The sequence below is a fragment of the Phalacrocorax aristotelis genome, chromosome 2 (genome assembly GCF_949628215.1).
Source record: "Phalacrocorax aristotelis chromosome 2, bGulAri2.1, whole genome shotgun sequence".
NCBI classification, from domain to species: domain Eukaryota; kingdom Metazoa; phylum Chordata; class Aves; order Suliformes; family Phalacrocoracidae; genus Phalacrocorax; species Phalacrocorax aristotelis.
The window spans coordinates 42,370,104-42,385,815 of NC_134277.1; the positions used below are offsets into that span (position 1 = coordinate 42,370,104).

General features: G+C 39.2%; 1 protein-coding gene across 3 annotated transcripts in view; it reads left to right on the plus strand.

The window, feature by feature from the left end:
* The window catches only part of LOC142052717 (ubiquitin-conjugating enzyme E2 E2), a 224,205-nt gene that overhangs the window by 175,525 nt on the left and 32,968 nt on the right, over positions 1-15,712 (plus strand). For all 3 annotated transcript variants that reach the window (XM_075083230.1, XM_075083231.1, XM_075083232.1), the window contains exon 4: positions 9,518-9,650. In XM_075083230.1, the coding sequence (XP_074939331.1) occupies positions 9,518-9,650 (133 nt within the window). The remainder of the gene's footprint in view (positions 1-9,517; positions 9,651-15,712) is intronic.

Consider the following 15,712-nt stretch of genomic DNA (forward strand, 5'->3'; position numbering starts at 1 on the left):
ATACTAATTTCTTTAATTCTTTGTCTCATTGCTTTCCGTCGTTAACGTTTTGGGACAGTTTTTCAAGCAGCTTATATAAAGAAACTGAAGTCTCTAAAACATCACAAAAGGAAATCTCAGAATTGAGCCACTTCAGAAAAAATCTACAAAGTTATTCTTGCTGCATAAGGTTTCAGAATTTTCAGGTTCCTATTTAGACAACTGCCTGTAGATGGGATTATTGAAGATGACAGTCTTGAGCAAATCAAACCTCTTCATAGGCAGTTGGATAAATTATTTCCAAGTAGGGGAAAGATACAGTGACTACTGGTTTTACAGAACCAGCTTTCTGAAGAACAGAGAATATACAGTCATTGAAAAACATACTGCCATGCTTGTAGTAGTCATAATAATCAGAATATCTGTGTGTGCATATGTTAGAAATAATCCTGTAAAAATCATTCTCAATTGCTGAAATGGCTGACTACTGCAGAATATCTTTACACCAATATTTCTTAAAATAAGATTCTGTAGACGTCTTTTTTGGGTAAGACTTAAAAAAATTTCTTATCATCAGTCTATCGTCAGAAACTGAGGATGATGTAAGCTGAAGTTCTGCTGATCGTTCACTGCTAATACATTGCGCATGATTTTTTTAGTTTTAATTTTTCATCATTTCGGATGAAGAGTAGGAGTTTGGAATAATTTTTTAATAAGTGATCAAATCAACGTATGAATTGGATTTCAAATCCAAAGCTTTTAGTATATTTGCACTCATTTATGGCAAGTCTTCCTAGTCTGTTTAAGCTGGTCTGTTTTAGCCCTGTCTACATGTCTGTCTTGTGTTGCCTCTAAGGTTTCCACAGAAACTAAAAAGTCAATGGTGTTTTAAGGAATGCTTTCTTCCCTACTACACCTCTTAAATCTTCCAGCTGCTATGGGGGTCTCTGTGCTATCTGTCTGCACTCAGTCACCTCATCCTTTTAGATTAGATTTAGAATTTAAAAATATAGTGCCTGATGGTGCCACCCACTGTTGTGTGTCATGTTTTCTGTTTAACTTAGAAAAGATAGAATGGTAAATTACAGCTGTTGTGAGTAAGAGGAAATGTTGTGAAATTAAAAAGCAGTTACATTTTGAAAAATAAATGGTAATCCTGGGAAAGAAAAAACCTCAAGGAAAAGCAAATTGGGAGTAACATGGAAATAATAACACTTGGCGAATTGTAAGGTTGGAGGTCATATCAGAAGGTCCCAGAAATGTCTATTCATATACTTGTAGTGTTTTTCATTCCTAGTTACTTGTGTTTTAACTCTTTTGCTAAAGTATGGCTACAAATCCTGCTTGATATAATTTACCACAGATGCAAATCAGGATGATAAATATTTTATCTTCTTTAAACTACACAGTCCACTTCTAATGGAATAAAAGAGTTGCAACTACAGTTAATGGTAAGAAAAAGAAACAAAAGATGTGGCAAAAGGCAATCGAGCCCATAGGTCTGTAACAGGAGGCAAATGATTGTTTCCAGCGCTGAACAAGGAAAGCCTTCTGTGAAGGGTTTTATGTAATTTTGTTCAGCTGAACAAAGTGGAGGATACTTAACAAAATTGCCATTTTTAAAATCTCATTGTGAATACTCAGCATGCTGTGATCATACACTGTGTAATGGTGTTTGCAATGAATAAATTGCTGTAGATACTATAATATAAATAACTGTTTTGTGCATTAAGAAGCAGTTCTCTTCATGACAGTTTCTATCTCTGGAGCGCTCTGAAGACAGGACTTTAGAGAATAAAAGCATCAAAATACTCTTTGAATAATACTAGTATGCTAAAGTGCTAGGATAATTCTCGTAAGTTTTAGTGGTATTATTTAGAAGTGAATAATAAAATCAACTAAGTGATATTCGCTTTGGTCTTAATCTATTTGTTATGTTTACTGTGGCCAAAACTTACTAATTTTAAACACAACACAGCTTCAGCGGCTTCAGACAATAATTTTTAATGGCTCCAGAGGGCAGAGAAAGTTAATCACAAGAAAAAAAAAAGAATTTGCCCCATGCAGGCTTTCGGCACACTGACCTGGTGTGCTGCGGGTTTGTTGCAAGAACGTGGCAGGAAGCCCCAAAGTTAAACTGCATATCGCTTTGGGTGATAAATGGACCTCTAGAAACACCTTGGTAAAACTGGAGAATAATGACAATGAAAAAATGCTGTACTGTACTGAATTCAAGTGCTCTCAATAAGCATAAGAAGCAATATCCAGTGTTACCCTGTAATACATTACTGCTCCTTTGGCAGCTCATTGGGATCGGTTTTCCTAGATATTCTTCCAATTGCGTGTACCACAGACATATTCGTTCCAAAGTGTAGATGAAAATGGCAACTGGCTTCAATAAAAAGCACTTGATAAAAGAAGGATATAACCACTTTGAATGAATTGTAGCATGAGTTAGAAAAACGTCTTAATATCCTCCTTCCCTTACTGCTTGCCTGAAAGTACTTTTCTTTTTTTTAAAGTTTCTTGTGGAAAGATGGTCTCAGTCAGAAAACTGGAAGAACTGGAAGAAAGTCTGATCCAAATTTTTCAGCTGAATTCTCTCGCTGTAATGGAAATTAAGTGGTGTAAGGGATTTGTCCGAAGTTTCTCTTTCTGCCAAAGCCTTTCTGAGTGACAAGTAGCCCAGTTTCTTCACTCCTGGTTTCCATTATGAATAATTAAGTCTAATGAAAGATACCCAAAAAGCATGCTTACCTCATCTAATTATGTTGATATTCCAACATACATAGGACATAAATTCCTAGTAATATTGCAGGGTAACCAAAAATACTGGATCTAGCATAGACACAAATTTGAGTCTTAGATCATGGAAAGCTAATCTTTTTCACTACATATAGTGTCTACTTAAAATAAAATGAACAACTCTTTAAAAATGTAGATATCGTTAATTTTTTAGAGTAAATCAGATCCTCGGGCCTCAAATTTAATGCTGAAAAATTTCTAGCTTTGGTTTAGATAATAGCTAGTAAGGACCATGAGCATCTTCCGGTATTTTGATAATGGCACTCTGCACCATCTAGATGAAGGAATTGAGATGAGGATAAATTTTAAATTAAAAAAAAAAGGGAAAGAAGACTTCAGGAGTTTTCAGCAGATTTCCACCTAAAAAGAAATTAAGAAGAGGTTATGCATTCCAACGGTACAAATTTGGGGAGGGTTTGCTTCTTGAGGAGACTTTAAGTCATCAATATTATAGCCAAACTAAGCACTTATCTCTAATTCTGAAGGGGTTTATTTTTTTAATTGTTCTTTAATTTTACTGCTTGGAGACTACCCTGCTAATTTTATTCATAGCAGAGGTGTTATTAACTATAAAGCTGTGCCCATTGCCACAGGCAGTCTCAGTGCTCACTGCTATCTCTCTGTTTTTGTTTTGTAGAAATGTATTCCTTTGGCTGCTGTGGCAACTGTTTATTACATACATTTATAAAAGTACCTACTGATATCACTGTAGCATCTGGGTAGGCAGCTGTGACTCCCTTCCCTACGCCACTGTTGCTGCTGCACCCACTCTGCTTGCTCTTCATTTTCTACATCTCAGAGGAAGGGCAACAGGGAGGGAAAGAAACAAAATTAGTAACTGCTGTACTGTAATGAAATACCCCTGCACCATTTTCCACCCCGTCCTCCTTTCTAGAGAAAGACAAAAAATAGTAAGATGTGCTGATGGCTGTTGATGAGAAAAAAAGGAAAGGGGATGTTAGGGGTGGGGGATCTGCATGTACCTGAAGGGAGGAAGGATCCACCATGATGAAGGAGCAATGAATTGCCACCATACAGAGAGGGGGTGGGAGAGACACCGCCCTCAAGCACAAAATAGAAAATACAGGTTCTACGAAGAAGAACTGTCGGTAACAAGAGAAGAGAAAGGGTAAAGGCTCGAGAGGTGGTGGATCAGGTGGGCTTCCAGAATGGAGAAGAGAGAGAACTGGGAGAAGAGCATAAGAAATTCAACAGATAACTGACATTGCTGGCACTGCCTGTATCCATTCCAAAGCCAAAGACACACAGCAGTGGGAAAGCAGAGCTGAGAACTACAGTTGCTCACAGGCTGTGATGCCATGGCTCCTCAATGGCACTACACTACATTTTGTTGAACGGGGCTGGGCTGGGTGCACAGGTGTGTCTGAGTCACCTGGTGATGTTAGCATCAGCATAGCTCCTGTTGATTTACTCCTTCCCAGATTGAGATTATCCAGCAACCACTTTGCCAGCACAGCCCCTCTGCTGGCCTTGTGGCTGTCTCCAGGCACGGGGACAGCCCCAAGCTGTGGTACAGTTTCAGTATTGGCACCATGTTCAAAACAGAGAGCAGAGGTATGTACTGGGCATATTTTAATGAGGCTTCATATGAACTTCTCAAGAGACGTATCTCACTGAAAGCTGAATCTGCAACTTTCTGTCGTGTCACATCCATCCTCTTCCCTCACCAGCTGTGCTCTTAAATTATTTTGCCAATCTTCCTATACTTTTGTATCGACTCTGACCTCTGGGCAACTGGCTTCCCAGAAGCATTCATGGAGGGCAGCTAGAGGCAGGGTCTGCTCCAGCATAGCTCTTAGATGTGCAAGAAACGGGTGTGCAAGAAAAAGTGTTGTATGCCTTATAAATGGAGGTAATTCTGTGGTGAGCTCCTCTCCTCTGAGGGAGATCTCTTAAACAGTAAAGTCAAGGCTCCATGTAATAAAAGAAAAGGAAGAGGAAGAGACCTGAGAGTATCCCGCTTCTTTCTGCTGTCATATGTTAGCAAAGTTGGTTGAGAGGGTCTGCATCTTCCATGGACTGCACCTAGTGCAGGGGAACCCTAGCTCTGATGTGCGTTTCTGTGTGCTAAGGCAATTCAGATTAGATAAGGCAGTAATAAGAATTCATTGGCATAGACAATGCCGTGGAAAGTGTGTTCATGGACAAAATAAGTATAATATCCTGGTCCTGCTTTTTTCTACCCTGTTACGAAGGATGAGGATAAAAATTGACTTAAACTCACCTAGTGCAGAAGAGTCTTTCCATTTCTTTCTGAGTCCTGAGGAATGGGAAGGCCTCCCAGCCATCTCGCTTTCCTGTTTTATTTGGCCTGATCGCTTCCCCACACACACCATTAGCACGTAGGAACTAGAAGGCAATTTAAGTTACAATTCCTTTTCTTACTTCTTTGTGTTGTGCTACAGGCCTGCCTTTCCCTTGTGTTAAAGAGTACAGTTACACTTTATAAGTGGATACCAGCAAGATCCAGAGACCAAGAATAGAAGGGAAAACGTTGAATTCATCCTCAGTTTCTACAGTATAAGGTTATGCTACCTCCAGTTATAGATGCTGGGGAAGCACGGGTTCCCTCATCAAGAAACATACGTTAGATTAGAAAATAATAATATTTTTTGACTCATTTATTCCATATGACTGCTTGATAAACATGTGGGATACTGTTATTGCTTTGAATGTCTGTATTTTTACTTTTTTGAGTTACTCTCTGGAAGATTAGTAAATTTGTACACAAATCACAGTACCTAAAAATCAACCGTATTTTCATAACTTCTCCAGATAGGTTTTCATCTGGTATGTCTCGTAGATGCTGTTGTTTTCATACAATTCTCCTAATACATAATTTTATATTTAATATTTCAGGATATTCTAAATGCAGGGAAAGCTTGGTGTTTATAATGGATTGTAGCGGACAAGCAGTTTTTAGCAGCACTACATTCAAGTGACTGCCTGCCTAAAACATGTTGAGGGAATAGAAAGTAGTCAGTGCGTTAAGCATATTTAAAGCAAAATTAATTCAGTTATAGTAGCATTTAAATTATTTTGCTACTAACTGTAACTGATGCGCGTACATTTCACCTGCAAGTATGTAAGTGGGAAGCAGTGGCAGAACTAAAATATGTAAGGAGAGGCAAAGGAGAGTGAAATACAAACGAGACCATTTTACATGCTTTGACTTCTTTGCCCTGAATTTCGTACATCCATATTGATGTCATTCTGAAAAAGGAAGAAGGCTGGCTCCATGTCCACCCACCCCAGCTCTTCCAGTGAGCAAAGCCTCCCTGGTGGGTAAACCAGGCAATATTCTGTGCAGTGTCTCATCAGCTGTAAGGGAATAATGACAGCAGAGAGCTACCTCTTGACAAGGCATTGATAACATCAGGTCTCCAGGGCGTTTATGCTCAGCTGCACCTCCTCGGTCCTATGTTACAAATTCCACCTGGGAGAAAATGCTGAAAACGTTTGGAGAGCCAGCTCCAGAGTCACACTGTGTGCCTCTCGCTGGGCTCCTCGATTGCCTCATCCTGCAGGTTCGCTAGAGTTTCAGCACCAGGGCTCAAAGTGGGAGGCTGCGCTGCTGGTCTGACAGCAAACCTGTCCTTCTGAGCACCTTATCCTTATAGTTCAGCCACTTCCACCTGGAGCTGCCACAGCCACTGTTATTTCTCCCCCAAAGCTGACTGATTTAGCAGCCGGTTAGTAGCAGGCAGCATGCATATGCTCTGGCCCAGGGTCACTTGAGTTCAAGACAGATTTAGTCTGCCCTTTGCCGAGCGGGTGCACATCTGAATCTGTCCTTCCAAAGATAACAGAACTTCAGGCACTGAGATGTTTGGTTTGCTTTCTTTGAGATCTGTGGTTTGGTTGCCAGTAACATTAATAGAGCTGGAATATAAATCACATTGAATGTAAAACATTTGGGCTTCAGTGTGCTGGGCAGATATCCATGTAGAGAGAAGGGCAATTAAATCCTCTTGCATTATAAACCATATAGAATAAGGCTCTGGCTGAGGTCTTGCACATATGGGAATTTTCTCTGGTGAAGCCTGATGAGTCGTCGTTCTGGTTGCCAATAACACGGATAAATAAAAGGCTTAACAATTAGGAAAGAAGGAAAACAAAGATAATACACCTGTCAAACTTTTTGTATTATTAATGTGCAAGTGAAAAAACGTTATGCTTGTGCATGCTGTTGCCCTTAATACCAGCTGTTGCCTGTGCACATGGATCGGTATTTTACATCGGCTGAACAGCCTCGCTGCCAGCAAGCACTCTAACAGGCAACATCGATAACAGCAGTCTTCCCACACTCCATACAATTCAATCTATTCTTCAAATTAATAATAATACTTAATAAAGCTTCATCTCTCATTTGCAAAGAAAACCTTCAATTAATGTTAATCAACGTCCTCAGAATGTGATCAGGCTAGGCTTGTAGCTGGACGTGCCGAAACAGTTCAACTGGCAGATGGAGCATTTTCCAACTATTCTAATTGATGACTGCTCATTTCAAATGTTAATGCGATTAAATAAATAGACAAAACAAATAAAAATAATATACATTATGAAAATGCCACTATCAGAGAGAGTTCTGATCAAAAAAGTGAGCCTTGCTCAAACGCAGAAAGGGCCCAACCATCCCCTCCTGGCTAAATAGGCCTTAAAAAGACAAGGCTTGCTTCTGTTACGTGCTCTTTCCAACCATTTATCTGGGTTCGACATTTATATCACTTCCATTTTAACCTGCTGGCATCAACTGAGTCATTGCTTCTCCAAGTATTAGAACGTTTTTCTGCTTAAAATGGGACAGGATTTCCATCACATATTATGGGCTTTTTTTTCGTGTAGGATTTAGACTGCCCCTGCTTCTTGCCTTTTCTATTTGAACTAATTGCCTGATTATTTTTTTTTAAGGGTTTTACTTTCTGTGAACCTTGTATTCCGTAGCACTGATGTAGGACCACATTCGTTTGGGCTTATAAAGAGTTCAATTAGCCCCTTAATGCCTAGTTCAGTCACAATTAAACCTTCCCTGTTGACTCGGGATTGGTCTTTCTAAAGGCAGTGGAGGTGTTTTTAATTATTCATTCTCTGGTTTGTTTCTTACAGCAGTCTCAGATGTGCTTTATTATTCAAAGGTTAATGCAAACTGAGAACTGGGTAAATTAAATTTGTTTGGCAGCTAGCAACCTGATGTATTATAGACACTGTGAAATATGGATGGCAACACTTCTGCTATTGTGACACATAAAAAGCCAGATTTTATCTTTAAAACAATTGCCAGTTTTGTTACTATGGCTGATAGAAAATGAATGTTTCATAACGTTACATTCTCTGTAACCCATTTTTGTTAAGAAAGCACACAGTTTAGAAAGCCAAGAAGCATTAACAGCTATTATAGAAAATTGATGTAGGTACCATGACTAATGAAGTACACCGTGCAGTACTAAGTCACGCAGTTGTATGCAGGGAATCATGCAGTCAGAAGTTTTAATGAAGGGAGCCCAAGGAATTTCAGGTGAAAGAGGGTTTTATTAACTTTCAGTGAACAAAATGAATAGCTGAGCAGTGAACATGACATGATGTCGTATAATAATTGTATGCCTTGGGTACATTGTGAGGCATGGAGCATAGCCAAGAGCTTTCATCTGTTCTACACACAGCGTTATTTCACAAACCCCTGCATGCTGTGGAAATCTTTATTGCAAACGTAACAAGAATTGTTTCACGAGAAATGCCTTAAGACAGTACCATGTCACTTATTTGGAAAATCTACCAGCACTGCCTTCCTCTGAAAAATATTAATCAGATATCTCGAAGTTGCCATCCCAATTGATCCTAATTAAAATTCGGGTCCTGTATCAGTGGCTGGTATCAGCAGGCTGTGAAACGAAAAGAAGTCTTCGTATTCTTTAAGATGCCACCCTGAGTATAATATGTATTTCTACAGACAAGCATTGTGTTGTATGAAAGGGGCCTGTGTTGGCTTTTGGAAGAGTCATGCCCAAGAACTTTTATAAGTTTTTAATTTTGTTTTTTCAGGAACTGACTGTGTGGGTGAGACATTTTTCTTGTTTCACATGCAGGATTATGTTTTTCACATTTTAAATATTGTTTCGGTACTGTGTTTTTAAATGAGGACTTTGAATTAACAGAATCCAACAGTTTAACCCGCTTCCTGTTTGCAGTATTTTTAAGACAGGGAAACAATTGCAGAGTAAAGCAGCCTTCGGCAGTAGTGACTGGGCACCTTGGGTTAGTAACTTAGAAAGTGCAGCTGCAAGGTCGTTTGTGCTCGGTCTTTAGTACAGTCTGTGCTGTATAATAATGTGTGTAATTACACTGCTACTGACTGATGAGGTAGGTGGATGAGGAGGTAGGTGAAAATAGGATGGCTTGTGAGGCAAGGCAGTGACAAGACATCTCAGCAAAGTCTAAAATATTTGAAATAAGACAGTCAGGAATTTTTCTGTGCTTATTTGAATAATTTATAATGTGATTTTAATACTTCTTCCTGGCTGAATATATCACTTCACTGACAGAGCTTAGGACACCAGTTACATGTTTTATTCGGGACTAACTTAATGGACGTGATACACAATTTTAACTTGTAGTGTTATTGCAAAACCAGCAGTACTCCTAGTAGAGTATAACTGATGCGGTATATTCTTGATTGTATGTGGTCATTATGTTATATTTTTGTTTTCTATTTTAGTGCTGGACCCAAAGGAGACAACATTTATGAATGGAGGTCAACTATACTGGGGCCTCCAGGGTCTGTATATGAAGGTGGAGTTTTCTTCCTTGACATTACCTTTTCACCGGACTATCCTTTTAAACCACCTAAGGTTAGTAGGAGGATATTAAAAGTCTGATAGGAGTCCTCTCCTTGTGATATTTTTTAATGTGTATGTTGGTGTATCATTGTAGGATGAAACATAAAACTTTCAAGGCAATAATGCATATTTAAACCAAATATTTTGATGGAAAGAATTTAAATGACTGCCTAAAGTTTGCCTGCATGTTGCAAGTATAGCTGGATGGATATGGATTCATTTAGCAAATGGTTGCATAATTTCCAGCAGTTATTTGTTTGATTTGGATTTGTTTCTAATATGAAAGCGTTTATATTTGAGTTGCACCCTTTATAAGCAGCTGAAGATACTTAATCTTTCCTGCTGACCATATCAGTAACCAGGGGTCTGTGGCAGCCTGACAAAAATTTTGCACTACCCCATATAAATTACTTCTGCAGATGCAAATTACACTATTGTTCATTAAGTTTCATCAGTTTTCTGGAAGAATGTGGAAATATGGCAGCAAAGGCAAGAAACTGGAGTGAAAGACAGAGATTTACAGATTTCCTTATGGATTAATTTTCTAATGCTGTCAATAATGACATTAACCACAAACGTAGAACAGTACCAATAACATGAAGGTGAAAGATCATTACCATGATCAAGTAGGCTCAGAAAGTCAAACAGAAAAAAAATCTAGTGATTATGAAGACTGGAAAAACAGAAACAGGATGAAATGCAGTAGTGCAGAGTGTCATCGATAACCAGTAGTAATAATTGCTGAGAGAGGGTGGCAAAATGGGGCTTTATTTGGTGATCACAGGATTATTACAAAACATCTGTCTAATGCATCTATAAAAAAGGCAAATAACACTCCTAAAATGCATCTTCTGGCATTTCGTGTAGAGGTAAGGGATTACCAATGTCATATACAAGACACTTTTAAGACCTTACCTGGAAACCAAGCGCAATTCTTAATACACATGTTCACTAATAGGAAGAGAAACTGGGAAAATTTACCCTGCAAGGCTCTTAATAGAATCAAATAAATTGATGGGCCTGTCTCTTATCAAACAAAGTGAAAAGAGGTGAATTGCTCACCTTGCCAGTGTGGAGAGTGAGGGTGTGGAACAGCTCCCTGGGAGGAGCTGTGAGAGCAAAAATATTTACCTTCTTTTTGACACATCTGTGTCAAAAATGGCTTGGTATGCCACCTTGGTCTATAACAGAAGGGTATTGAAAGAGAAGTGTTTATAAATGGATTTTTCATGCCACAGTAGTAATGTCTATAGTAGCTAACGTTGCTGTTATGGACAAGGGACTAGGCTCTTTTCAATAGTGCCCAACGACAGGACAAGGGGCAACGGGCACAAGCTGGAACACAGGAAGTTCCACCTCAATATGAGAAAAAACTTCTTTCCTGTGAGGGTGCCAGAGCAGTGGCACAGGCTGCCCAGAGAAGCTGTGGAGTCTCCTTCCCTGGAGACATTCAAATCCTGCCTGGACGCTGCTCTGGGTGTGCCTGCTCAAGCAAGATGATCTCCAGAGGTCCCTTCCAAACCCTACCATTCTGTGATTATCAGGAAAGGCTTTAAAAAAGAATGAGGTATGAATTCAAAGTACTTGTCATTCTGTAAATTGGACTTTCCCAGCCAGTGACCTAAAGGTGGGTCAGTATAGCAGTATTAGAGGTGGTCTAACTTTACTTCCCACTTTTAGTGGTCCAGTTTAGGGAAGCTTTGAGGTCACTGACAGGTCTTACAGGGGTTGTACACCTTGCTGACTGAACTGATTTCTGAATTTTCTGATTTAGATAACTGTGATTACACTGTGAAGAAAGGGTTTGAAACTTTATGACTTCTCCAGTTAGTTAAAGGTCTGGGCACACTGAGCTGGGGCAATGCATGTTCTTTCTGCCTCCCTCCCAGCCCAGGCCAGTCCAGATTTCTTGCTATTCGTGGTCCATCTTAACAGGCCCCTTTTGTTTGCTTCTTTGCTGGGCTTAGCCTGTTTGTAGTAGCTGTAATGCAAGGGTTACATTCAGTCCCCCAGCAAGTTAAAATTATATTATTTAGGGGTTATTGGCATATCCACTAAATGGATTTATTGAGTATAAAATAGAGCTTGGAGTTTTCTCAGAGATCCAAACCTAATATATAAAGAACTAGATCTGAAAGACAAGTTGGAGGGGTATCTTTCATCATTCTCTCTGTTGAATCTGTTGAGCCTTGAGGCAATATATGCAATAGGCATCCTTTCAGAATAGAAGGTGAAGGTCCGGTTTGCTGTTTCACCACGAGGTAAAGACTTTTTCTATTCACACTCAGTTGTGTTTGGCGACTGTATTATTTTGAGACGGGAGTAATGCAGCTGTGCATTGCTTATTAATGAAATACCAAGCAAAGAGGTGGTTCTTGTCCTGTTTTGTAGTAGATTTTTGTCCTGCCTTTATCTTGATGCCTATTGTCACTGTAAGGAACGTGTGCATATAAATCATATGAAAATATAGTGCTTCATAAAGGATGAGAGAGTTGATGATACCATATTGTATTCCTAAAAGGCCAGTATTTATGATGAGGGGCATTGTTATCTCTAAGAAAGTAATGAGTACATGTGCACAGGGGACTAATGTCAGATATAACTGACTATGCCGCTAAGCATATTTTGTACACATAGACTCTTACTCTATTCACTTCAGCCACTGCTGTAAGTGACCCCTATTTTCAGTCCTGGTGTGGGATCTCTTAAACTGTTGCTATTTCATTACACCCATTTTCCACACCCTCTGAAACTGATTCATAGGTAGAATAGTTTGGGAAATCCCTTGAATAAAGCAGCGTGGGAAGATGGCTGCTTGTCATAAGGTAGCTGCTGCCAGTCAGTATTGCTGGGAAATGGTGGTTAAACATGTTCTCCACAAACTTATTTCTAGCAGAAGAAAGGTAGTGAGTACGTGGAATGTAACACATGGCCTCACCGTGCGGTGCTATCTGTGTCACTGGGTGTTGACATTTCTTCTACTTCACCACAAGCTTTGTGATATTCGGTGCTGTTCTCAAAATCATGGGTCCTAGGGTTATGGGGATAGATATCTTAGATTTTTTTTTTTCTAAGTACAGCGCCACTCCTTATGGCTCTTATCTTCTTAAAAAAATCTAGAGATAAAGTACAAGGCTGTAGAATGTACTGAGAAAGACATAAAATGTATTCCTGAGTGTTGGCAAGATTACCTCCCTGTAAGTACAAAGCAGAAAGGGTCTAATTCACATTTCTTGCTATGACTGAATTCATACGTTCCTCCTGAGATTTCAGTGGGCCATTTTCATTCCTCTTCTACTATGAAGTAAGGAAGCATTTAAACAGGTACTGTCAAAATTGATCTTCGAAAAATGTGACCACAAAAGACCTGGGAAGAAACAGAAGCTGTGTCCCAGATGCAATTACTTGACCCAGCCTGAGGTTCCAAAGGCAAATGCCCATGTCACATAACACAATTACTGTTAAAGGGCCTAATCCGAAATGTATTAAAATCTGCAGAAATATTTCCAAAATCCCTTTTCCTATCTATTCAGAGATGTTGTGCACTCTGTTATCATGCATGTGTATGTTGCACGTGGATGTTGGGAAGGGTAAAATAATTTTTAAAATGAGAAAAATATATTGAAAGTGGATTCTGGATAAATGTCTTTTATTATTATAATTAAGATACATTTGTGGTGTAACCATTGCTTGGTGTGTATTATACAAAGCTCTCAGTATTTTCTAAAGGATCCAGATTCCTTCTACAAACACTGTTGATGTCTATTCTGATCATTGGGTACCCTGCTGCATATTGGAAGACAGTAATTAAAGTAAAATTAAACATCTGAGAGCACACTTGCACATGAATAAAAGATGTTTGACCTATATTTTGGGGGTTTTTTTTAACAGATCTATACAGTAATTTGATTTGTTCTTCTAGATAGTTAACCTGCTTTCCTACCTTTTTTTTCTCATGTGAAAGAAACTGAATCATTCATTCAGGTTTTGTTTAAACAAAGTTTCCAAAACTTTCATTCTTCATTTTTTGCATCTTTGTAGCTTTCAACATCACATCCTCTGAATATTTTTAAGCTTTATCTTTATTCTTTACATCCTCTAATTATACTGTGTGGTCCAGTTCATGTTCCTAGCTTTGTATAGCCGAGCATCACTGCCATCAGGTTTCCCTTCCAGTCTGCACCAACCAGTCTTTCCCCTACAGGTCCATTGTTTTCTTTTTGTCTATTCTTACCTGTCAGTTAAGCCATAAGCATAATATCAAATTAAGTTATTCTTCACCAAAATAGAATATACCATGTGGTAAGTCAGAGTATAATTTGCCCTGGCGATATTAGGTTTTTTTCCTTTGAAGTCAGTCTATTTTGGTCTTCCAACTTTGTCTCATGCCTTGAAACTGGCCTTCAGATTTTCTGAGCCAGAGGTCACTGACCCTTTCAGTTCTGCTTTCCTTTTAAATCAATGGCATTTGGCTTCACTCACAACTGCAGCACACTCATGCAGAGAGAGTTGTTCTTCCCCAGAAAAGTTTGTCTATGTGTGACTGATATAGCCTGAACAGGAATGATGAAGGGCCATCCCAGCCTAACTCCAATTTATCTCTACAATCAGAGAACATGATTTTTAGAACAGCTCATCTGAGAACTGACAAATTAGCTTTGGCTTTCTGGGAGGCTCTAATCAATTAAAAATATTTCCTCGCCTCCACTGTGAGGAAGCTTCTGTAGCACTGTGGGAATGAGCTGAGCACCCAGCTGGCTGAGTCAGCAAGAAAGCGGGCAGCCTGCAGAGTCACCGTTCTCTTCTCAGCTGCATCCTAAGTATCACATTGGTTTTATGAGATATCAGGCAGGAGGAAGGTATGGAACAGACAAAGCGAGGTGTAGATGTGGACGTGATCTCACCTTCTGCTAAAGGCCAGATACTGAATGAGGCTTCCATCTTGGTCACAAGGTGAGATTTCACTTCGGCCCCAAAATACAGCATCTCCCTTGTAGTGCAGCGGGCTGAAGAATAGAGAAAGCTGTGCCCTGTTCAGAGAAGCCACTTAAAAAAAGGAATAAAAATACTGAGATGGCCTGCCAAGGAAATAACCTTATGTTTCTCCAGTGCCCCAACCTTTTTTAGAAATACCTCTGAGATTTCTTTTTCCTGCTATCTTCTTTTCATCCTCAATGGATGCAGACAGTTCACCCCTTGGCTTTAACAAAGGAAACCTTTCCCTCTTGCTCTGTCTCCTTCTTCAGGGTGTTGAATGGGATATATAGCTACGCATATATAGATGTCTCTTGCATGGGGCTGTGTGTGTATCTGTGGGGGGGTGTGTGGTGTGTGTATATTTATATGTATATGCATCTGAATAGGAGGTATCACATTTTTCAGTCAGCCTAATCTGAGAGAAAGAATTTCAGCCTAATTTCTGTCCTCAGTCCACATAAGAAATCAGTGAATTCCCCAAGTACACAAACTTTTTTGATCTGAGATCCTCTAAAGTTTAGCCTTTGTGACAAATTAACACTGCATCTTTATGTACACTGTAGTTACTGAAGGAAGGGCGGTAATTTCATTATCCTGCATACTGTCCCTCCGGAGCAGGAAGCCTTGACAAATCAGGAAGCCGTACGAGTGTCTTTCATACAGGTGTTTGTAGAAAAATGAATGCTCTTCGAGAGAACTCTCCCCCCAGGAATTGTCACTGCAGTGGTATCTGCATTTTCATCAAGAATAATCTTTATTAATAACTTCTACTCTCATATTTGGCTGCGTTCAGTCTATTACAGTGTCAATTCAATTTAGCTGTAGCTGATACAATATGGATATATCTATCATTATCCTAGTACTCTGCTAGCTTTATTTTTGAATTTGAGTGATTTATAAAATCTCTTAATCCCAACTCTACAATTAATCTTGCTAGGGACTTTAATCTCAGCTGACTGAAAAATGGTTCACAGGACTTGAAAGCTGCAATATGCTAAATCACCTCTAAATCAAAATTAAAATAACAGAAAACTCCATTTCCTCCTTGTAAATCTCATATGTCTATCAACTGACTGAAAAATTGTTCTCAGCATTTG